General features: G+C 42.0%; 1 protein-coding gene across 1 annotated transcript in view; it reads right to left on the reverse strand.

Annotated features, from left to right (window-relative positions):
• Positions 1–17,076: 17,076 nt before the first annotated feature.
• LOC149468423 (zona pellucida-like domain-containing protein 1) overlaps positions 17,077–26,054 on the reverse strand; it is a 36,142-nt gene continuing 27,164 nt past the window's right edge. Inside the window, exons 7-11 of the mRNA XM_089670171.1 lie at positions 24,255–24,335; positions 22,452–22,623; positions 20,184–20,310; positions 19,054–19,086; positions 17,077–17,497 (exon numbers count right to left, since the gene is read on the reverse strand). Coding sequence (XP_089526297.1) covers positions 17,316–17,497; positions 19,054–19,086; positions 20,184–20,310; positions 22,452–22,623; positions 24,255–24,335 — 595 coding nt within the window. The 3' untranslated portion in view covers positions 17,077–17,315. The remainder of the gene's footprint in view (positions 17,498–19,053; positions 19,087–20,183; positions 20,311–22,451; positions 22,624–24,254; positions 24,336–26,054) is intronic.

A 26,054-nucleotide genomic window follows, 5' to 3' on the forward strand; every position in this document is an offset into this window, starting at 1 on the left:
GGGGACAGCTCCTCCTCATGTGCCCCGTTTGGTGGCACTGGAAGCACCTGGGTGGGGGCCTATCCTTCCTGTGACCCAGATCCCTTGGTTTTTCGTGTGGGGTCTGGGACATAAGAACTTTGGCCTTGTCTTGTTTTCTTCTATCCATTTCCCTCTCTATTGCCGCAAGAGTGGAAAGGATAGCAGGGATAGACATCTCATTATATTCGGGTCGGGCCAGAACCAGCCTTTCCCGAATTTTAGTATCGATGCCTTCCAAAAATTTGGCCCGCAACAGAATGTGCGTCGCGGTCACCTTTACCCCTTCAGTTGGAGCATCAGGTCCAACTTCCAGATCCGCATCCAGTGCCGTCTGCTTGAGACGGCGCCAGAAGCAGGCGCTTTCCTCATTAGGACCCTGGGTGAGCTTCATCATGTCCGTAGTAGAGGTAGCACCATACATTTCTGGAAGCTTTGCCTTTAGCTGTGTACAGAACTCTTTGCCCCCTGAAGTCATCTCCTCATGCGTGGTTATAGAGCACCCTGCAATCACTGTACTGGCCACTTCCATGCCCACCTTTGCCCGTAGGATCTGTGCACAATCTGACCCGCTCATACCATAGCTGAACTGGTTTTGTCCAAACATTCGAGCAAATCCTCTCGGATTGACTCGATAGTCCGGGAGCTCAGCCAGAATAGTGCGGATCTCTGCCGGGGTGAAGGGGACATGCCAAACTACCCGTTCCCCTAAAGTCCGTTCCCCCCGTGCATTGGGAGGACCTTCAAATTGCTGCACTCTGACTGGATAGGCCTCGGTCCGGGAAGAGTGCAAGGGCTGGCCCAGCTTCATCGGTGGGCTTAGATTAACCACCTCGCTTACTGCACCTTCAGGTTTGAGGTCCCTCAGATCAGGGTATAGCTGGGGGGCAGGGGTCTGATCAGTGGTTCGTAGCGCTTTGATGCAATCCGCCCTGTTTTTTAACCGGGTGTCTATTCCCCTTGATTCACAGATAGTCTGCAAATCGGTTGTTGAGTAGGCTTCATAGTTGGAAACAGAAGGAGCTGGGGTGAAGCAGGGAGAAAGGAGAGGTAGAGGCAGAGGCTGAGGCATAGAGACAGAAGACACAGAAGGTATGTCAAGAGTGACGTCACTAACAGAAGAGACAGGTGCAGTTATACTTATCTCAGCCACTGTTGGTTGTTGGGGGACCCCAGCAGACCCTGATCCTGCCTGCCTTAGTAGAGTCAGCCCTGAAAGAGCTTCCTCCACCTCTGACACCGGATCCTCCTGTTTTATTCCCTCTGGAGGCCAGGTATACATCACCTGGTTCTTCCGGACAGACACCAGTTTATGTATGCCCTGCTTCCCTAATCGGATTGACCTGTGAAGCCATAGCTGTGCGATCTCTAGTTCTGACGCCTGCATCCGTGGTTCAAATTCAGAGATGAATTTTTCCCACCTCCATGCGTCAAATGTACCTTCCCGGGGAATTTCCCATCTGGTACCCTTCGACCATTTATTCCACCTTTTGAGGGGTTCTGTAGACTTCCCCCCCAAACTCACCTTCATCAGTTGTGCAGCTGTCCTTACCCTGAAGAGGGCTGCTTCCCCCTCTCTCTTCATGGACTGACTACTGCCCATCGTGACTAGTCACTGGTATATATCCCACGTCCGGGTACCTGTTTACCCCCTGGAGCACTCGGTGGGATCCTACCGAGAGGCCTGATTCCACCACTTTCCCAGCACAGCGTAATTTATGTGATACTTATCGATCACCCGAAGCGCATCAAGTGGCGGTCAGACTGAGAGCACACCTCCCACTCCCACAGCGCAATTTGTGTGATCCTGACCACCCGAAGTGTTTGTGGTAACCAGGCTAAGTGTTACTTCCCTGGACCGCCCACTCCCACAGCGTAATTTATGTGGTTCTCATCACCCACTGTGTTTGGCAGGCCACACCGCACAATGATGAAAGTGGCTTTTCTCTCCCTGCACACAGTAGCTAACACAAGTCAAAACAAAAAGAGGGGTTCTTGGATGTTACTTAGGGGTCACTGGTTGGGCAGAAACCTGCTAACTGACCTTTAGGAAATTTGTGTAAAGAAAAAAACTTTCCTAATACACACAGAAAAATCCTTTTTCAACCTGAAAAACTGTTAAAAAGGACAAAGTGGATCCTTATGAAAAACACGGGACGTTTCACAGTAAAACAATTACACCGAGGTTATCCGAAAAACTGCGCCAAAAGTAACCTTGTTGCTGACGCAAAAATCACTCCTATCAGCACCGCTAAACGATCCGCGCTACACACGCAATCTTTACTGCAACCACCTAGAACCGTTTACACAAAAAGTCTGCTGGACGTGAAACACGCGACACAGCAGCTTAAAACAAACCCGCTTTACAATAAGGAACTACTTTTAACAGGAAAAACACAAGAAAAACATAATCACTATACAAGAAATCTATGTGCAAAAACCCAGACTACACCGCGCTCATTAAATGTGGAACACGTGAAGGGAAAACTCGCTTAACACACTTTAAATTGGCTGGCAATACGCAAATTTAAAGCTAAAAGCAAACAAATGAAACTGTAAAAAATTTGGATTAAAAACACAATATGGGTCAAATGCATATAGGAAACTTCATGCACATTGCATAGAGATTACTGCACATTTGGTAGCCAACAAAATGGCCACCAAACAAAAGGAGTCCATGTGGTTTAGTCAAGAAAATGACCCCCCACAGGGAAGCACATGGTAACACTAGAATGACCCCCCACAGGGAAGCACATGGTAACACTAGAATGACTCCCCACAGGGAAACACACCGCAGACTCTAGCCTCAAAATTGCCTCTTACATAAAACAGACTTTTAGACAGAACATACACTGGACAATTACACAACAATATGAAGTACACATACAACACAATTTGGGCACAATCACAGAACGGACATAAAACACCAACATATCACACTAACATGCACATGTAACAGAAAGGACCCCCTGCTGCATGCTTGCTGGGAGCAGTAGTACCACAAAACATTGTACAGACCACATAACACAGATCTTACAACAGTTAACAATTAACCTAAGCCTTTTAGCACTGTAATAATTACCTCACGTGGAGGGGGTAAAGCAATCACCACAGTACCTACAACCCACAAATACTTACCTAACACTATGCAACAACTTTTACCCACTAAAACATATACCCGTTTAATTTTTGGTTGGAAGATTTTTAAACTTGACCAAATCCAGCCAACCAAACCCACCCCCCCTGCTGCTCTCAGCAGAGACAAACCCTCGTCTTTTCACCCACAAATCAAGAGTTTAGGACAAAAAATGAGGTCCTTGCCAAGCGGTATTTCTTGTTAGCTAACAAAGAGCGAAATCAGCCACACGAACACGCAAAAAGCGATCCTCTTAATGGCAGCGAGACCTGAAATGTGCCGGCATACTTTTTGCTAGTTCATGATGGCCATTCCCCCCTCGTTCTAGGTTAGCTACGCAAGAATACGCGTTAGTATCCACCAGGCTCGCCAAACTGTCTTGGAAATTCGCTTTAACGAATTTCTCCTTACCGTGAGTACTCGCAGTTGGATGTGCAGAAATCCCCCATAAAGCTGTGCGAATCCCGCTTACCACGACTGCAGCTAAACTACACGATTCCTGCCCATCCAAATACTTTGGTTCTGTTGAATTGTGGGAGAATTGGAGCTCCGTTACCCTAGAATGATCACACGACACTCTAAGGCTGGTGTTGCAATCCACATAAGGGCTGATTTTAGACCCAGCTCTCTGTTTTATTAAAAATACACACATGCCCCCCACATGAATAAAGTCAATCCCTCCCACCGAACAATGCAATGGGGATTGCCTATACAGAGGATGTACATTCCAATTGGAGCATAGCCTTTGCTATTATCTATCACTGGTCCTCCCCCATGAGTCTTCTGAGGTCAGCAGACTTCCTCCCCTTCCCCCCTATGAGCCATCTGAGGTCATATTTCCTGTCCTACTAGCTTCTATTGGTATGCAAAATTCTCTGCACAAGCACTCCCTAAAAATATCAGTCTGTACCTGGATGGGCCCGATACGATCTTTATTAAAACACATCCATCCGAGATACAGTTCAGATTAGTAATGGGTTGTAAGATATGCATAAGCCTACACACGGAGTTCACACCGCTTGCGCATTGCGTTATGAAGCCCATGTGGTACCATGCTGCTGATATGTGGATACAGGCCCACGGTCTACTGACAGCAGCATTCGCATGGAATGCCGTGGTGGTATACACGCCGGTCTATAAGCGCAGATCTGCCATCTCATCCATTACCAAGCTGAGTACTGTAATACATACATTGTACATGTGCATGGCCCAATTGCAGCCTTCAGAGCTTTAATTAAGCCACACGAGAGACATATGAATAACACGAATATATGACACATTTAAAGTTCGACCAATAATACAAAATTTCCATGACATATTCCCCCGGAAAGCCATCTGGGCCTAGAGTCTTGTTACTCGGAAAGGAATGAATAGCAGCCTCAATTTCTTTTTTTAATCCAAACAACTATTATTGTCAAGATAATAGAGAAAATGGAACAGTGCTTACAGAATCTACAATTACATTTCTGCAACAGCAGGATTACACATAAATAGAACAACGTGGATACGCAGATCCCATAATAAACAGAATAACAGAAATGGTAATAAAACAAAACAGAGACCACAAGGATCCAAAACTTTCTTGACAATATCTTGCTTTTTCCTTTTTTACGTCTTATTCCTTCCCGATCAGATGTTAACAGAAATGGGGGAAATGAACAAAGCCCAAAATGTCTTCAAACAATAAAAAAAAAACACACATTAACAACCACCTCTGGTTCACCTGAGACATCTCATCAAAAAGAATGGGAGATGCACATGAACTCCCCTAGGGGGAGGAGTGGAGCCACACACCTGATATAAAATATTACACCTGCAAACCTCTGTCCACTATCAATTGAGGGGCGAGCCCAGGTGTATCCAGCCAACTCTGCCATACCTGCTGGAACTTACGATAAGAATTGTGATGTTGGTACGTGAGTTTCTCCCGTGGGAGTAAAGAATTAACATAATCTAGTCGGAGGAGCCGATGATAACCTGTACCTTGCTATCAACTTCCTAGCCAGATATAAAAGTCTAGATACCATAAAATACCCTCCTGGTTGGAACAGTTCTTGGTCCAGTGCCTCCAACAGACAATGCAAGGGATCCTGGAGAACAGTATATTGCGATACTAGGGAAATAAGTTGGAGAACCTCACTCCAATATCAATGTAACTTGGCGCAACGCCAGAACATATGAATTAAATCACCCTGTTGGACCCTACACCTTAAACAATCAGGTGAATCCTCATAAATAAAAAGTGCGGTGCTAGTAAATTAGAGATCTAAGAACACATATATATCTCAGATGATCTGAGAAACACACTGTGATATGTAGCACAAACAGAGGTGATGGCTGATACATCAGGTGATATTAATATTAATGTCCAGACAAGTTGTCGCAGGATCCTGCGTAAAAGCTTGATATACCAGGATCAAATAGTAAGAATGCGCACTCACCGGACGCGCTATAGATATGCGCATTTGATATATATCCACTGGAAATCCCTCATCTAGTGGGGAAGGTAGCTATCCGTCTGGGAGCAGATGATCCTGATGTTCCCTCTTATTGGTATGTGGTAGGCAGCTTGCAGGTCCAGAAATCACCTTAAGACTGGGTAGACTTTTCTTATGGATATAGAACTCCCTCCGGTGGCAATGGTGGGTAATAGGATATCCTGGAAGTTATTAGCTCCAATAGGAACCAAAAAAGTGTCTCATAGTGTAGTAGGTAAAATCAAGGAATTTATTTCAAAAATATTGCAGATAAAACAGGGTAGAAACACTCAAACAATAAAATGATATGCAAAGTGTAACTGACCCAAAAGTAAGATGGCCACCGGGCCTCCTCGTGGCTCCGGGCGGCTAAGACGTCACGCTCTGTTGGCTCCTCCTAGGCTGCGGGGGATGATCTGGTGGAGGTGATTGAAGTACAGTTCTTAGGTGGAGGTGGGGTAGGCTTCCCTGAAGAAGTGAGTTTTCAAAGATTGCCTAAAGGCAGACAGGGTGGGGGCTGACCGGACATGCTGTGGTAGGGAGTTCCAGAGGATGGGAGAGGCTCTGGAGAAGTTCTGGAGGTGAGCGTAGGAGGAGGTGATGAGGGAGCTAGAGAGGAAGATATCTTAGGAGGAGCGGAGTGGGCGATTTGGGCAGTATCTGTGGATGAGGTTGGCGATGTAACTAGGGGCAGTGTTGTGGATGGCTTTGTAAGCTGTAGTTAGTATTTTGAATGTTATACATTGGGTTAGTGGAAGCCAGTGAAGGGATTGGCAGAGAGGGGCAGCAGTCGCTGATCGGTTGGTAAGGTGTATGAGTCTAGCAGCAGCATTCATAATAGACTGAAGGGGGGATAACCTGTGTAACGGTAGACCAGTGAGGAGGGAGTTGCAGTAATCAAGGCGGGATATAACCAAGGCGTGGATAAGTTGTTTTGTGGTGTGCCAAGGTCCTACCTTTCCTCAGGGCTTGTGCTGCTCCATGTGCTGGCATGCAACTTAGGTGTCTGCAAAGCATTGTGGAATCCTTTATGCTTTCAGACCCATGCGGCTCCTCCCCCAGGAGGTGGTGGCTTATCACATATAAGTCTGCTGTTTGTAGCTGTCCATTGCATTTGTGTCCTGTCTGTTGCACAGCAGCAAGATCCTGTTTAGTTTCTCATTGCTCTCCTGGATACTGACTCGGCTTTGGCAAGACTCCTTCCTGGCTTCTGAACCCGGCTCTGGCGACCATCCTTCCTGGCTTCTGACCCCGGCTCTGGTGACCATCCTTCCTGGCTTCTGACCCCGGCTCTGGCAACCACCCTTCCTGGCTTCTGACCGCGGCTCTGGCGATCATCCTTCCTGGCTACTGTTCTACCAAGTCGTCCGCTGTTGCTGTTGGACTTGCATAGACTCTGTCTTGTTTTTGCATAATAAACCTACCTTTAATTGCACCTCCTTGTGTGTCTGGCTCCTCGCTCCCTGACATGGTGTGATTGGTTAGAAAGGAGCGGATTTTAGAAATGTTTCTGCGGTTGAGGTGGCAGGATTTAGCCAGTGAGTGGATGCTGGGCTCAAAGGAGAGGTCAGAGTCTAGGATTACGCCTAGCACCCTGGCATGAAGGGAAGGACCAATGGTTGTGCTGTTGATCTTAATGGTAAAGTCGTGAGTGGGGGATCGGCGAGGAGGAAATATTACAAGCTTGGTTTTTGAAAGATTGAGTTTAAAGTAGTGATGTGACATCCATGCTGATATGTCACTTAGTAGATTTGTGATACATGAGGAGATTGAGGGGGTGAGCTGGGGAGTGGAGAGATAGGTGGTATTGGAAGCCATGGGAGGTTATCAGTTGGCCCAGGGAGGTGGTATAGAGAGAGAAAAGGAGGGGCCCAAGGGCAGAACCTTGGGGTACCCCAACAGAAAGAGGAAGAGGAGTGGAGGAGGAGGAGTTGTATGTGACACTGAAAGTGCGCTGAGAAAGGTAAGAGGAGAACCAGGAGAGAGCAGAGTCACAGAGGCCCATGGAGTGGAGTTTACTGCAGAGGAATGGGTGGTTGACTGTGTCAAAGTTAGTGGAAAGGTCAAGGAGTATGAGTATGAAGTAGTGACCTTTTTAGCAGTTAGTAGGTCATTAGTGATTTTAGTAGGCCAGTTTCTACTTCTAAATGTAGACACTACTTGGATGTGTTGTGCACAGGCCAGTAGGGGGAGTTCTACAGGATCCACGGGCATCAACACCGATTTATGCCAATTAATTTTAAAGCCGGAAAATCCACCAAAGCATTCAATAAGGGACATAGCATCTAAGGATGCGAAAGTATCGCCCATATATAACGGTGTGTTATCCGCATAAAGGAATATCTTTTCCGAAAGATCACCCCTTGTAAAACTCACGATGTCCAGAGATTGTCGCAAAAAAATTGCTAAAGGTTCTAACACCAAAGTGAACAAAAGGGGTGAGAGAGGACAATCCTACCTCATTCCCCTCTGCAGCCTGAAAATCTGACAAATCCCCGTTAACCCGGATTCAGACACTAGGGGCCGCATAGCATACGTATATTCTGAGAGCAAGACCCTATTGCTGTCAGAATAAACAAGTTGGTGCTGCAGCTGAATGGCATTCCTGCAAAGAAAACAGCAATGGTTAGCAATAAAATAGTAACTCAATAAAAAACTTTTTTATTGATATATGTGCCAAAAAATATTATAAAATATATTTGCCGAAGCATAGGGGCTATCCACCCACAGGCCACCCAAAGTCCCCAAGCTTCCGCATATATGCTCTTTTTTTAATTGCGAATGAAAAATCTGATCCAACAGCGCTGCACACACTGATTTATTTTTATTCTGAGAGCAAGTACCTGTTGCTGTCAGAATAAACAGGTCGGTGCTGCAGCTGAATGGCATTACTGCAAAGAAAACAACAATGGTTAAAAATAAAACAGTAACAATAAAACAGTAAAATCATAACAATAGAACAGTAAGTTGACAACAACAAAAAAACTACAACTATTTTTGGTTTTTAACTGGTTGCTGACCAGCCACAGTGTTTTTACTGAGGCAGGGTGACACCGCTGCGCAGTGACATTTTTAAATGTCACTCGCGCTCCCGGTGCTTTCGTGGGCAGGGGGGGGCACGCGCGCACACCCGACGACTCGCGGGTGTCACCATTAGATCCCCGAGGGATCAATCATTCAATTTCAGCCAGTGATGTCCGGCTGAAATCGGGTGATCGGTCCCTGACCGATCCTGTCCTGTGTTGACAGTTACACAGGACAGGATTTGATGCAACTCTTCTCTGCCTGGGCACATTCCGTTCCAGACAGAGAAGAAGACATACAAATTGTGAGTACAAAGCACTACACTTTCAGTTAGAACACACCTAAGACACATTTAACCCCCTGATCACCCCCCCAGTTAACCCCTTCACTGCCCTGTCACCAGTGTCATTGATTACAGTGAACAGATTTTTACTCATCACTGTATTAGTGTCGCTGGCGACTTCCGATAGTGTTAGCGCCCCTCCCAGATAGCGCCAGTTTGCCCGCTAGTACACCAGTAATCCCATTTAACCCCTTGATCCCCCCCCCAGTTAACCCCTTCAATGCCCTGTCACCAGTTTCATTCATTACGGTGAATAGATTTTTACTGATCACTGTATTAGTGTCGCTGGTGACTTCCGATAGTGTTAGCGCCCCTCCCAGATAGCGCCAGTTTGCCCGCTAGTACACCAGTAATCTCATTTACCCCTTGATTGTCTCCCCCCCCCCCAGTTAATCCCTTCACTGCCCTGTCACCAGTGTCATTGATTACAGTGAACAGATTTTTACTCATCACTGTATTAGTGTCGCTGGCGACTTCCAATAGTGTTAGTGTCAGTTAGCGCCCCTCCCAGATAGCGTCAGATTGCCTGCTAGTACACCAGTAATCACATTTAACCCCTCGATTGCCAGAAACACGCTCACTTGCACACTAAGCCTCCATTGCTAGTATAGTGTCTGATTGGATCAATATCTTTGATCAGATCAGCGCTATACCAGCGTTCACATTAGTATAGTGTCCCCAAAAATGCAGCATTAGCGGGATCCCCCAGCAAGTGCAGTGTCAGTAGATAACTGTCACTTGATACATTATACACAAAACCACAGTGTTCATAGAATCAGGCCTGATCTCTGTTAGCACTTGTCGGTAAATTTTTTTGTAGCAGTTCAAGCAGTCTGTCAGAGCCTGGGATTGCACCTGGGCCTTCTGCGGTGAGAGGCAATGTTTCTTCTCACTGAGCCACCTGGAAAGCTGGACAGCTCCCTTGACAATTCTTTGGATGATCCTGCCTTGGCCCTGTTTGTCTTGAACCTTGAACTCCTTGCTCCTCCCATAAACTTCCTATAAAAGCCATATCCATGCACTTCCTCCTTGCCAGATTATTGTGCCTTCCCAGCCATTATCCTGCTTATCGTTCCTGCTGCTGTCTACATCTTCATTACCGACCTTTGGCTTGCTACTGACTATGATTTTGCCTCATGCTAATCTACTACCATTTGTGACCGACCCTTGGCTTGTGACTGACTCTGCTTCCATTTGATCTGGTGTACCTATCCTGCTGTTTTCAGGTAAGCCTTACACTGCTGTAGCAATTGGTCTCTGAAACTGACCCAGACCGTGACACAGTCCCTGACAGCCAGGCGCTCTTTTTCCCGTGAGTCGCACTAGGTACTGTGGCAGTGCGGTATCCTGCCACATTGAAAATCAGGGTGATAACCCAGGATTCTCAACCATACAGGTTGAGGGGCTCCAGGCAGTTCTCTTAATGCAGAGCAAACCATCTTAATGCCAGACCATTCGTATGGAAACCCATTACAGTTTCCGAATTTAAAGTTTTTTTGGGCCTAACCCTCAACATGGGCATTAATAAAAAAAATGAATTGCAGTTGTATTGGTCCACAGACCCAATTTATCATATGTCCGTGTTCTCTGCTGCCATGGCCAGGCAAAGATGTGAGATGATATTGCGTTTTATGCACTTCAACGACAACACACTCAGTTGTCCTCGGGGTGACCCTGAATTTGACCAGCTCCACAAAATTCGGCCCCTCGAAAATCACTTTAACCAAAAATTTGCAGATGTATATACTCCCCATAAAAACATCTGCGTTGATGAGTCCCTCATTCATTTTTCTGGCCACCTTGCATTCAAACAGTATATCCCCAGCAAGCGTGCCAGATATGGGGTCAAAATGTATAAGACCTGTGAGAGGGCAACAGGCTATACATGTAAGTTTCAGATTTACAAGGGAAAAGATAGTCATGTGGAGCCCCCCGGATGCCCAGAATGGGGAGCATTGGCAAGATAGTTTGGGACTTGGTGTCATCCTTTTTCCATATGGGGTACCATTTATACGTAGCCAATTTTTATTCAAGCGTGCCATTATTTAGACATTTGTACAATCTTGGCATTTGCACTTGTGGTACTGTGTGACCTAATCGCCGGGGCTTCCCCCAACGGCTTGTACATACCCGTCTATAGGGTACAGCACGGCACAGTTCAGAGCACATTTACACAGGGTCTCCAAAGATGTTAGGTAGTCAGGAAACTGGATATCGCATTTGGAGAGACCCTACCATCTGTTTTTAAAATGTTTAAAGTTTGAAAAAAAGAAGTTAAAAAAAAAAAATACAAATACAAATCCCAAAAAAATAACAAAATGTAAAAACCAAAAATAGTTATAGTTTTTTTTGTTGTCATTTTTGTTATTCTACTTTTACTGTTTTATTGTTACTGTTTTATTGTTAACCATTTCTGTTTGCAGGAATGCTTTCAGCTGCAGCACTGACCTGTTTATTCTGACAGCAACAGGAACTTGCTCTCAGAATATACATAAATCAGTGTGGGCAGCGCTGTCAGGGGCCTGGGGTAGCCAGTGGGTGGATGGCCCCTATGCTTCAGCATATATATTTTATATTTGTTGGCACATTTCATGTGTGCCCACCATTAGAAGTGGGTGGATGAAGGGAGGTTTTCTAAAGGTGGGCATACCACCACACACTTTTCCTTGCAGAGAAATTTTAATTATAAAGTTGTTTTATTGAGTTACTGTTTTATTGTTAACCATTGTTGATTTCTTTGCAGAAATGTCAAACTGTAGCACGCACTTGTTTATTCTGATAGCAACAGGGTCTTGCTCTCAAAATAGACATAAGTTGGTGTGTGCAGTGCTATCGGATGATATTTTTCATCCGCAGTTAAAAAAAAGAGCATATATGCCGAAGCATGGGGGCCTGGGATGGCCAGTGGGTGGATGGCCCCTATGCTTCGGCATATATATTTTATATTTATTGGCACATTTCATGTGTGCCCACCATTAGAAGTGGGTGGATGCAGGGATGTATTCTAATGGTGGGCATACCACACACTTTTTCTGGCAGAGATTTCTTCTCTTTTATTTCATTCAGCCCACAGGCTGCATAAAGAAAAAAAGAACATAGCATATACACCCAACAAGGACCAGCGACGTACTGGTACATTCCTGGACTCTGAATGGTTATACCAGGGTGATGCCTGCAGCTGCAGGCATCATCCTGGTATCGTTTTTTTTCAGCCAGCTATGGGCTTTCATGTAAAGGCAATCCTAGTGGCTAATTAGCTGCAGGATTGCTTTTACAAGCAGCAGGAGAAAATGCCCCCCCCCTCCTCCGCTGCATTCCACGGCCTTCTCGTGCAGTCCCGTGCCATCGGGGAAAACTGAGAATGCAGCCGGTGTTTCCGCCAACTGACCAGAGAGCTGATTGGAGACCAGACCAGACCAATCATCTCTATAGTCTAAGAAATCAGAAGCTATGAGCATTTCATCACTTCAAAAAATAATTAAATAAATAAAAAAAAAAAAGTACCCTCGCCCACCCGCGCACGCGCGCACCTGCAGTCGTGAGCGTTGACCCTGTGCCAGTATGGAAACAGCAATTGCACCATGCATGTGAGGTATCGCCACGAACGTCATATCAAGGGCAGTAATTATAGCTCTAGAACTCCTCTGTAAATCTAAAATGGTAGCTTGTAAAGGCTTTTAAAGCGTTGCTTGTAGATATTAAAATGTATGCAGTTTGTCGCCATTGCACAGGGCATGTGCAATTTTAAAGCATGTCATATTTGATATCTATTTACTCAGCATAGCATCATCTTTTATATTTTACCAAATAATTGGCCAATATATTGTGTTGTTGTGCATTAAAATTTAAAAAAGTGTATATTTTTTTTAAAAATTGTGTTTGAAAAATCGCTGTGTGAGTACTATGTGCGATAAAAAATTGCAGCACCCACCATTTTATTTACTAGGGTGTGTGATCTAAAAATATATAATGTTTGGGGGCTCATTTTAATTTCCTAGCAAAAATACTGATTTTTTTTTTATGTTAACAAAAAGTGTCAGAAAAGGCTTGGTCTTCAGGTGGTTAGAAGAGTGAGTGATGTGTGGCATTGTTACGGATCCACCAGGTGGTGCCTCTGGCAGCCCACTTGACAGAATTACCCGAAGCGTGGAGTCTAAGTCCCGGTCTGCGTTTTCACCAGGGCCCCTGATGGTGGGGATGGACTTGGAGCAGAACCAGGACGAGGTCACGACCTCCGAGCAATCCCACCAGTGGCAGAGGGAACCTCCGGGGATGTGTGTACACCAGAAGAGAGCCAGATGTGAGGAGGGCGGCAGGACCAGGCAGGATAAACAGGCGGTTGTCACCATGGGGGACGGCAAGATACAGAGTCGGCAGGCAGAGAGTTGTCAGGTCACACGCAGGGTCAGCAATGTAGTCAGTCCGCAGAATGGTCAAACAAGCCGGGGGTCAGGATAGGAGAAGGCAGCGTAGTCAGGGGCAATCCGGGTCAAACTCAGGAGAACGCAGCGTAGTCAAAACAATCCGGGTCAGAGCTGGAGCAGGCAGAGAGGTCAAACAATCCAGGTCAACAATACAGGGCACAGGAACTCAGGTTACAGATCAGATCTTGCGGCAACCTGTGACAGTTCAGGGCATCATTAAATATCGCTCCCTGCACTGTCATTGGCCGCCCAGGACGCGCCCCTGGCTGTCATTGGCCGCCCAGGGCACGCCTGCGGCTCCTACTGTGCATGCGCGGATTCCTGTCAGCCGCGGCCCGCCGGGACCTGGTGCTTGTATCCCGGCGCGAACCTTAAAGCTCAGCTTCCCCTTTTGGGTGGAGCTCCGCTTTAAGACATTATGATCTCTTTTTTGTATGTTTAGGGTTGACTTAAGATTTGTCCTATCTGAAGAGAGCAGCAAAGCTGTGTATAATTCCATTAAATCATCTGAACTGGATTTGTGAATAAGAAGATTATTTTTAGCTGAGTACTTGACTTACGGTGTGTCCTTTACACTCGAGTACTGACATGGTATTTGTTTTTCACCAATATGTGAGGTTTAATGAGGTTTACTTTATAAATCACTTTTGCATAGATTCGGGGGAAGGTGAAGGAAACCCCAAAGATGTTTCTGACCAGTTATGTCTTAAATCGGAAAAAATCATATAAGGATGGGCACGAGGTGATAATGCATCCAAATCAATTAATAGCATTGTTCTTTGCATCAGTTGTTACCAGTTAGAAAAATGAAAGATGGCTGTTGATTAGTTGCCCTTTTCTCTTCGAAGTGACAGAGGTTTGTGGAAACTATTCTCTGTTCTCAAATGATTTAAGACCCCAGAAACGCTATGCACCACGTGCATCAAGGAACCATAAATTAAAAAAAAAAAATTCTACCTTATTACTGTATCCTTGTACATTACATACATACAGTAGAGTGATATCACTTAAACCGTCCTCTCCGTTCCTCGCAAGACCTCCTGCTCTCTAGCTCCCTTGTCTCCTCCTCCCATGCTCGTCTCCAGGACTTTTCCAGAGCTTCCCCCATCCTCTGGAACTCTGTACCCCAATTTATCAGACTATCGCCTACTCTGCTCACCTTTAGGCGATCTCTGAAAACCTATCTCTTCAAGGAAGCCTATCCTGCCCTCAGCTAATAATGGAATCTTCTACTCTTCCAACCAATCCATCCCCCACAGTTACTACCTTTTGTACCACTAGCCCCTCCCTCCTAGATTGTAAGCTCCAAGGAGCAGGGCCCTCCTTTCCCTCTTGTATTGAACTGTATTGTTGCTGTATTGTCTCCCGTTATATTGTAAAGCGCTGAGCAAACTGTTGGCGCTATATAAATCCTGTGTAATAAGAGTGCACATTACATACAGTCATGGCCGAAATTGTTGGCACCCTTGATATTTTTCCTGAAAATCAAGTATTTCACACAAAAAAGGTATTGCATTAACACATGTTTTGCTATACACATGTTTATTCCCTTTGTATGTATTGGAACAAATATAAAACAGAGGCAGAAAAGCAAATATGACATAATGTCACACAAAACCCCAAAAATGGGCTGGACAAAAGTATTGGCACCCTTAACTTAATATTTGGTTGCACACCCTTTGGAAAACATAACTGAAATCAGTCGCTTCCTATAACCATCAATAAGCTTCTGACACCTCTCACCCGGAATTTTGGACCACTCTTCCTTTGCAAACAGCTCCAGGTCTCTCTTATTGGAAGGACACCTTTTCCCAACAGCAATTTTAAGATCTCTCCACAGGTGTTCAATGGGATTTAGATCTGGGCTCATTGCTGGCCACTTCAGAACTCTCCAGCGCTTCTTTGCCATCCATTTCTGAGTGCTTTTTGACGTATGTTTGGGGTCATTGTCCTGCTGGAAGACCCAGGATCTTGGACGCAAACCCAGCTTTCTGACACTGGGCCCTACAGTGCGACCCAAAATCCTTTGGTAATCCTCAGATTTCATGATGCCTTGCACACAGTCAAGGCACCCAGTGCCAGAGGCAGCAAAACAACCCCAAAACATCATTGAACCTCCACCATATTTTACCGTAGGTACTGTGTTTTGTTCTTTGTAGGCCTCATTCCGTTTTCGGTAAACAGTAGAATGATGTGCTTTACCGAAAAGCTCTATCTTGGTCTCATCTGTCCACAAGACGTTTTCCCAGAAGGCTTTTGGCTTACTCAAGTACATTTTGGCAAACTGTAGTCTTGCTTTTTTATGTCTCTGTGTCAGCAGTGGGGTCCTCCTGGGTCTCCTGCCATAGCGTTTCATTTCATTTAAATGTCGACGGATAGTTCGCGCTGACACTGATGCTCCCTGAGCCTGCAGGACAGCTTGAATGTCTTTGGAACATGTTTGGGGCTGCTTATCCACCATCCGGACTATTCTGCGTTGCAATCTTTCATCAATTTTCCTCATCCGTCCACGACCAGGGAGATTAGCTACAGTGCCATGGGTTGCAAACTTCTTGATAATGTTGCGCACTGTGGACAAAGGCAAATCTAGTTCTCTGGAGATGGACTTGTAACCTTGAGATTGTTGATATTTTGCCACAATTTTGGTTCTCAGGTCCTCAGACAGTTCTCGTCTCCTCTTTCTGTTGTCCATGCTTAGTGTGGCACAGACAGACACACAATGCAAAGGTTAAGTGAACGTCTCTCCTTTTTATCTGCTTTCAGGTGTGATTTCTATATTGCCCACACCTGTTACTTGCCCCAGGTGAGTTTACAGGAGCATCACATGCTTGTAACATTCTTATTTATCCGCAGTTGTGAAAGGGTGCCAATACTTTTGTCCAGCCCATTTTTGGAGGTTTGTGTGACATTATGTCGAATTTGCTTTCTTTCCTCCCTTTTTTTGTTTTGTCCCAATACACACAAAGGGAATAAACATGTGTATAGCAAAACATGTGTTAATGCAATACGTTTCGTGAGAAATACATGATTTCCTGGAGAAATATCAAGGGTGCCAACAATTTCGGCCATGACTGTAAATGTAGGGATGGGGATTAATTCAAGGGAAGTAATTCAAGGCAGGATAATATACGTTATTCTGAGTGGGACTTAGATATTTTTAACCCAAACTGAACTCATTTTTATATTATTGTTGTGTCCTACTGCTGCAGCCTTTGTTGAACATCCCTTAGTCGACAGCATGCTGGAGATCCAAAATTGCTACTGTCACACAAACTGCGGTGCTTCAGTGGTTTGCTATGCTCCCTGGACAGTTTTCCAATCAACAAAACTCACACTTCCTAAGCAGTGTTGTTGACTGGAACACTATGCAGATGATGCATCAGACTACTGCAAATCCAGGGCACTGCACTCAGTGTGAGAGCAAAGACTGCAGCTTTTAAACATAAAAAAGGCTAACATAGCCTTTACTTTTTATCCTGACTGTATAATAATAAAAATATGGCTTCAGCTGGGCTTTAACGTATCTAAATCACACTCAAATTAACTCAGATTAACTTGTTATGGATCCGTCTGGAAAAACAGAACACTATTTAAAACATATGGGTTCATTTGGATTTTAATAAGTATTGAAATAAGACGTTTAAGAAAACCAAATAAAGTTGATTATATATTTTATTAGGCAAGTAATCATTAACAAATCTAAACCAACAGGTAATCACTGCAATATGGAAATATAAATCAGACTTCATTTAATGAACAATAATAACTAAATTTTATTATAAAGATTTAAAATTTCTTTTGGATCACCCTGAGAGATAAATTTAACACTTCAATTTAAAGTGATTTAAATAGATCATTTTTGCAGAATATATTACTATGTTTCTTTAAAGTGATTATTTTCCATTAAAGGTGAAATTATCCACTCCCATCTTCTCAGTCTGCGATGCCCGGTTTCTTGACATTTTATACAACATGAAACCAGCCATCACTAAAGTAGCCACCAATATTACAGCAATAACTAGTCCAACGATGAGTCCAATCAAAGTTCCTTCAAGTTTCTGCACGTCTGACCCACCTAAAAAATACAGAATACCATAACAGTTTATCTTTTTACCTAAAACCAAAATAATAACTATGAATATGTAGTTACGTTGTATTGTACAGATGCAAAAAGCTTTGTGATCTGAAATGAATAACATTTTAGGTAATCATACATAAATAAGATCCTTTTTTTTCATGTAAACATCCACTTAATAATTTTAGGTTCTTTACAGAAAATTACATGTAGTGCTGAATTTTTTATGTTTATTTAGTGGCCATCATCAGGAATCATCTAAATGCTTGCTTCTATTATAGTTGGTGCCCTTCTGCTGCGGTTTTGTATTCCATTCCTAAAAGTGTGTAGCTTAGTGCTAAGCTTGTTGTATAGCAAATTTATCACTAAGTCCCCTGTCTTGTTTTTTTTGTTTTTTTTTTTTTAAGGCTGCCCACCTCTGAAATTTGTGACATTAAGGAATAACTATAATTAAATTATACTAAGTGTTTCATAATAGTGTATTTAAAGTGTATGTCTGGACAAAAAATATCTACATTCTCTAACCCAAGAAAACATCCCTACATATTTGACTGCTTTAAATATGTTTCAAGTACAGAAAAAAAGTCTGTTGATCTTGCCAGAAATCCAGCAAGATCCTAACTTCCTATGCACTCTGCACTAAAATCTCAAGTAGTTTTATCAGCCTTGCCAAATTCACCTCTGTGGACAACAGAACACCTCCCTCTGTGTTCTGTAGTCCAAATCAGAAGTGAATAGGCTAGAGTGACAATGTTACCCCACAACAAGAAGTATGTTACCAGCAGGATTGCCCCATGAAAACAAAGGGAAAAAATCCTTAAAAAAAGAGAAAAACTAATATTGTAACTACCCAGGTAAAATACTATATTTTGTTCTCAGTTGTAGATGCACTTTAGGTTTCCTCAGCTACAAGATTTCCATCTATTGCTGCCTCCATTATGCCATTCTTTGGCTGGACAATACTCACCTTCTTGAGCAAGTCTTTTCTGCCAAGGCAGGAAGGGTCAAAATGTTTCAGTTTCAGCAAAAATTTGTTGAATTGTATGGGTACCCTAAATGTATCGATCAAGTTTTATTTATTATGATAGCACCCTTTGACAAGTTCTGTGGCATCAAGGTTAGAGAGTTCCATGGGTGCCACCAAGCATCATATTTACAATCTGTGATATCTTTTTTTTTTTTTCATTTTTTAGCTACCCTTGGATATCTGTGGTTTTAAGTGCAGCAAAAAACTGTAGGTATAAGGGAGTATATGGAATGCTGAGAGGAGTCTTAATAATCTAAAGCAACTCCCAAATGATTACCAAAAAGTGTGAAGTATTTGTTAGTTTATGAATTTTAGACATTCTATATTTAATGATCTCCTGATATATTAAAAGTTATTATTCTTAAGTTCTAATTGACATATTAAAAATAAATTGGAATTCACTCTGCAAATAGTACTTATTTAAAATGTAAACAATGTACTGAATAAGGCCATGCAAGCATGTCTACAATAGGAGTTGGTATACAGTTAACCTCAATAAAAAAGCAAAAAAACAAATAAATGTACTCACTACTTGACTGACTTGAGATTAGGTCTGTTAATTCTAAAAGCAAACAAGAAAAAAATTGAATAAAAGTTTCTAAGCAATAAAATACTAATTATTATCTAACTATTAGAGCAATATAATAGCCAAACTTCAGATGAAATACAAATATATACATACAAACAGCTAAATACAAAGTTGAAATACATGCATTATATAAGGACTGTGTCACTATTAAAAGGGTTTGTTATCCAAGTATCCCTACCAGACAGCTTAGCCAAGTCAGTGACCCTACTTGCCTTTACTGCAATTGGACAATATACCTTAGTCACCTTCCTTCCCCAAGTCTGTGACTGGACAGTGAAAAAGGAACAGCACACTGTTAGGTTGTCACTCTGATTACTTCTCCTGCACACATTTGCAAGTTGTTGACTAACAGCAACAGAGCTTTCAATGGTTCCTTCCTTTCCCAGTTTGCAATAGTGATTACAAGAGGCTAATATCAAGACAGATTTAGGTACCTATGCTAATTAGAATTAATTATGCTAATTAATTTTTTTTTGTATAAACAGGTGACTGAATTAAATAGTTTTTTTTTTACATTTCTAAATATTCCTTGAGTTACAAACACTAAGGTCTACATTTGTTTGCATAGGCAGGGCACGGAAGAGATTATAACTCTAAAAGATTATTACTGTCTTTTTCCCATTAAGGAAGATTTCTTACATTCTGTCCCAATGATGCATGTTCACTTATAATTGGTGCAATGAATAAATTAAGAGTACCCAGAGCATAATGTACTAATTATGTAATTCATATATTCTAAAAATGAAAGACTTACCAGTCCTTTTTTACAATATAAAAGTTATGGATTTAATTACCCTTTGAAATTGTAGCAGTGAATGCATTGGGGGGGGATTTACTAAAACTGGAGCACTCAGAATCTGGTGCATAGTAACTTCAGCTGCTTCTATTAAGTATTGACAAATAAAGCCTGGAAGATGATTGGTATCTATGCAGACCTGCACCAGATTTTGCACTCTCCAGTTTCAGTAAATAACTCCACTTGTCTGGAACTGATACGACTTCTAGAAATATATAGAAATATATAGAGAATATTTTTAAACATTGATAAATATTTATTTGTCTTATCCAACCTGCATCACTTGTGGTGATAGGTCCAGATGACACAGTGACCTGTTCTGTGGTTCCTGCAGTTGTTGCCCTGGCTGCAGCTCTTCTCCTTCTTGCTACAGGGGTGGTTCCAGGGCTTACATTGCAAGACTGCATGTTTGGATTGAAATAATATAGTTATTTACTTCCAACTATATGAGTGTGCATTACGTTACCATATTGCACAGCGTTTACAGCAATTAGAAATAAAAACATTTCTTTTTACATAATAAGCATAATCCCAGAATATAGTGGTAGGTTTTTAAGTACAAAGGTGTCCGTTTATGAACCAGCAGTAATAGATCACTGCTCAGTTCTCCGGCATTCTCGGAGAACACAGTTCTCCTGTGAATGCCGTTTATGAAGCATATGTAGATCAGTTCTCCAAACGAAGGGAGAATGGTCTACAAATGCTGGAAAACTGCTGATTTTACTATAATCTCGCGAGATTACAGTAAAAGATCAGTTTACTAAACAGAGGTAAATTATCTCTGCTTAGTTTGCGGTTCCTCCGATTCTCCAGCTCTGGGTTCGAGAATCTGGAGGGAGAACACAGATCTCCAGTGAAGGGCTGAACATGTTCTCCTGGGTGTCATAAACTATGAATGACCAGAGAATAGCTGTGATCCTCTGAATCGCAGCTATTCTCTGTGTCATAAACGGACACCAAAGAGTACAAAGTTCAAGTATATATTGTAATGGAGAGGTAAAGCTCAAATTTAAAGTTTACATTTCAAAGTAAACAGCCTTGTTTTTTTTTAATGTTACCTGATGATGCACACAGGTAAAAATTATCTATTTATGTAAACTGATTATTGGTGCATCAGTAAGATACATAGAAAAGTTGGTATCTGACACTTTTTCTGCCATTTTCATTGAATGCGCTTATTTTACTTTTATGAATATACTGTATGTTATGGTAATCCATCCCTATGTATTATTCAGTTTCATTAAACTTTGCACATCTTAACTATGAAAATTTTTACAGCAAAACATCTGCTATAGGTCTTTGGTAGGTTTCAATGCCAAGTAGAGAGTGTATAGCATTTCTAAATATCTTAGTTGAAATATTTGGAGACTGGTAACAATTGTAGCTCAGCTGAAAACCTGTGCTTAGCCTATGAAAGCCATGCTGATGGTAAACAGAAATATAAACAGCACAGAGCACAGAAGACCCAGCTGTTATAGATTCTTACTGCACCCACACAAAATGTAGAAATCCATTTTGGATGTTTTTCACTTTTAAAAGGCCATGGCTGATTTTTATCAAATCTACCAGATAATGGGGGGAAATTCATTAAAACTGCTGTTTCTAGCTGTAATCCCTCTTTTTAATCTATTACACCAAATTTACGGTGTACACCAAATTCACGCATTTACAAAACTTTGCAGTGACTTGTGCACCAAATGCAGATAGTTCTAAAATGTGCCACTTTTACATTGCTCGCATTGAATGTGCCCAATGTATAAGTGGAGCTAATTAAAGAGTATGTAAACCCAACATTTCATATTCCTGATATGTGCCTGCTTTACCATTTATTTGATGAAAAAAAAATCCAGTTTTCTTTGTATTGCTTCCTTTGTGTGAAATACCTGGTGTTCCTGCCAGTCCCTCTGCTTCCGTATCAAAAACTGACTACACTAGACATGAAAGCAAAGCATGGTCAGGTCTCTAGCTGTGCTGGGAAATCAGTGTGCTATCTTCCAAAAATCAGACTTGTCTTGACACTCCCTCGCCTCCCCCCCAAATAGCCAATCACTGGAAAGATCAGTGTGTTGCTGTTTCTTCTCCCACAGCTCTAGGTTCTGAGCTGCATAAGGAGCTTACAGGGTATGTTTTTCACTTATAAATCAGGGGAAAAAAAGGTACTTATAATGTTTTTTAAACAAATGTTTTCTCTACAAAAATGTTTTGCCTTTCATTTCTATTCTACACTGAATAGGTTGTTATACAAGGTGAGGGTTTTCATATATGTTTAGGCCAACTCTCTTTTGGTGTACAGAGACAAAAACTAGCTCAGACAGATTTTGCAAAAGTGTCAAATTTTAGTAAATGTTCTAGCCAGTTACCTGAATTTGGCGTATTTCTGCACCACTAGAACTTATAAGTGATACTTTCACAAAATCTGCCTACACCAGGCTTTAAGAAATAAAAGGGAATGTGTTCAAACATTATTTCATTCAATACGTTAAATTCTCAGTTTGGGGTTAGTTGGGACTATTTTCTGGCTGTTGTAAATGAATAGACATACTTGCAAATAGCTTTGACAGGTCTGAGGTTGGCACAGTCTTGTTATGCAGTGAATGTAGATGGTTGATGTTGACAGACTGCTGTGCTCCAAGAATCGGAATGTCTGAAAACTGAATGTGGCTGATTTTTCGACACCATTTTTAATTACAATGGTCTTGTCCGCTGAAGTACATCTTAACAGAATACAGCCAATAAAAAAGGTTAAGAAGCTTATTATGCAAAAAAAATCTGATTTTAAACAAAAACAGGACATTCAAACTTCTGAACCTGGTGCATTTACAAAGGCAAAGTGTAGTAATCAATCAGAATCCATCTTTAAACCAGATGACTATTTAAATGAAGTCCTGTTGGTTTCTTATCCACTTTACATTTTAGCTTTGCACTTTGCATTATTAAATATGCCACTGTAAGTTATCAAAAAAACCTTTACTACTTAAGTTTGTGAATTTTTCTAATTCTTATAAGTATCAGTATAGCTAGTAGTACTTAGTCATATTTAATAGGACTTAAAATGTAGCTTTGAAGACATTTTGCATCCTATCCATGCAGCTTCTTCAGTTCTAATGCGTGCATTGGACTCAGAACATAGCATTTATAGCCATGTGGGTAACTCATTCATCTTTATTCAATCATGATGGGATATGTCAAAGCAGATGTTGATTGTTCAGAAACATTATGGAAGATGTACAGATTTGTGTGACCACCTTGGTATAATTATCCCTGGTGTCAGAAAGTGTGGATATGTGTTAATCCTTTAATTTACATGGCTGACACACATTCAAACTGAAAAAGAGGTTTGGTTAAGCTGTGAAATGTATTAAACATTACAGCCCAAGTCCATTTGAATGTGACTAACTACTGCTAGCTTTACTACTTAAGTAAAAACAAAACAGACGTATCAATCCAGAAAGCATGAAATCTTGAAGTGCTTATTACTGCACTACCATATATATCAGTGCACCAATTGATTCCCACATTTAGTAAGTGCCACAGCAAACCCCAAATCATCTGGTGGTGGGGGTATAAACCCATAAAGAAACAGTTATGATGGAAGCAATTATACTGTATGTCTATGTGCTGCCCTACTGCTGGAAATGACACCCATCATAGCAGTGAAAAGAACAATCAATGGCTAGAGACTCATGCCAGTCATTCAGTAAACTTAGCACACAGCATGGTGGAAAAAAAAAAACCAAACGTGCAAATGTTTTCAAATGAAGAACATTCATTAAGGGCCAGAAAGAGTGGGCAGACAAGGTATGTAGTACACAAATTACAGCTCAGGCTATTGCCAGCTCTTTTCTTCCTTTAAAGCTCCCAATTTGGTATAAATGGCGGAGTATATTCTCAAAATGTCTGGACTGAAATGATGGATAGGCAATGGACCATTTAAATGAGTCTTCAAACTCTCTTGCCTTATCAATGTATTTTCATACCTAGCCTGTGTATTGGGTTAACTTCAACTAAAAGGCAAAATTACAAATCACACGCCATGCCTGTTATAAAGTAATGGGTGATTTAGCGGCTGGATAATGGATGGCACCATCATGTACAATATGTTACTATCACAAGCCCCCTAAGATAATTCAAACAGGTATATTTTACAATCAGCATGTGCAATGACTCAGGGATTTGAAAGGACCCCTCTATGAAAGCCAACAAACAATAGAAAACTCATGTACATCACTTTACTGAATTAACCATTGCTTCTATACAGTTGAAGCTATAAGAAAGGCACCTGCTTATTTTGAACATAAATCTCTATAGCAGGCATTTTGGCTCAAGCCACTGAAGCACAACATACCCAGTCAATAGGTTATGTTTGGTAGCAGTTGTTGACAGTGGTGATGGAGTTGCAAAACACTCATCCAGGAGAACATTGAAGCTAGAAAAAAAAAAAGGAGGAAAAACGTAATTAGAACTTGATTTCAGTTATATGGTTAGTATGGAAGATATAAGTATGTAATTAACTTTATATAAAACGGTGCAGCGCTAAAGATAAATATATACCACAAATAAATACAACCCCCCCAATATATGTAAACCATATACTGCATGGGTATTCAATACAGGAGTTTCAAATATGGCTCCCATGCCGGAAGTGACGTGTTTCGTGACGCAACGTGTCGGTACGCGAGGAGGCATTTCCGGGTGCGCGGTGACATCACTTCCGGCGTGGGAGCCATATTTGAAACTCCTGTATTGAATACCCATGCAGTACATCTCTAGCATGAGGTAGAATAGCAGTGCCAAAGGCGAAGGAACATGTGAGTGGGCAATTTTGTTTACATACCCCATTAAGAAACGGTTTTACACTATGGAGGCTTTGTGTTTACATATGGTCCGGAGAGGAGATTGCTGACAGGGCTGTGTATGGAAGGATTGGAGTACGCGGCAGTGGACTTGACATCTATCCTGGTACCATTCAGAGGGGTTTACACTCAGAGCGAGCTGACCCTGTAGGGTCGATATAAGGAGGTGAGGGGGAACTTTGGACACTAAGGATTTGCACGGAGTGAACACATATCAGCACTTGCATGAGCATTTTAGATTGAGCACCAAGATTGGACATTTTATATTGCGCACTAAGATTGGACATTTTATATATATTTTTTTTTTCTCCTTTTTTTTGTGTGGATTTATTATATTGATATTATTAATGGTTTATATGAGTGGTTTTCATGAGTGTCGGATAGGACACTGGTCACATGTACACTAATTATTCCCGCAGGGAAGTCACGTGTTGCACTGTTTATATTGTACCCCCTGTGTGCACTGGGGTTTTTTGTATATATTTGTGGTATATATTTATCTTTAGCGCTGCACTGTTTTATATTTAGTCACTTCACTCATTTGGGTAAAGAGGTTAGTGCCAGCAGCTTGAGAGTTAGGACCACATTTTGAGCGCAGAAGGATTTTCTGTCATTTATGTATTTAACTTTGTTACTATAATTTTATAATTACTTTATACTATAATTATGATTTAGGCATTTTTAGCAGCTCCTGATCCTGGGTTTGGATCCTACTATGTCCTGCATGGAGTTTGCATGGGTGTGATTCAGTAACCTAATACAATACTAAAATATATAGGTAACTGAAGCTGAGTCTGTCACTATGAGGTCCAAATCAATAAACCCTTATAGCCCAGCACCCAAAAGGAGATACTTTGTACAGTGGGGAACAGAAGTATTTGAGCACCCTGCGATTTTGCAAGTTCTCCCACTTAGAAATCATGGAGGGGTCTGAAATTCACATTGTAGGTGCATTCCCACTCCGAGAGACAGAATTTAGAAAACAAAATTCAGGAAATCACATTGTATGATTTTTAAAGAATTTATTTGTCTTGCACTGCTGAACATAAGTATTTGAACACCTAAGAAACAGCAAGAATTCTGTCTCTCAAAGACCTGTTACTGTGCCTATAAAAAGTCCACCTCTACTCCACTCATTAATCTAACTTAGTAGCACCTGTCTGAGCTCTTTAAAGACACCTGTCCACCCCACAGTCAGTCAGACGCCAACTACTAGCCATCATGGTTTCAAATCATGCATTGCACGGAAGGTTCCCCTGCTCAAGTCATCACAGGCCCATCTGAAGTTTGCC

Source organism: Staurois parvus, unplaced genomic scaffold (genome assembly GCF_062004578.1).
Source record: "Staurois parvus isolate SC_StPar_1 unplaced genomic scaffold, SC_StPar_1.0 ptg000087l, whole genome shotgun sequence".
Taxonomy (NCBI): domain Eukaryota; kingdom Metazoa; phylum Chordata; class Amphibia; order Anura; family Ranidae; genus Staurois; species Staurois parvus.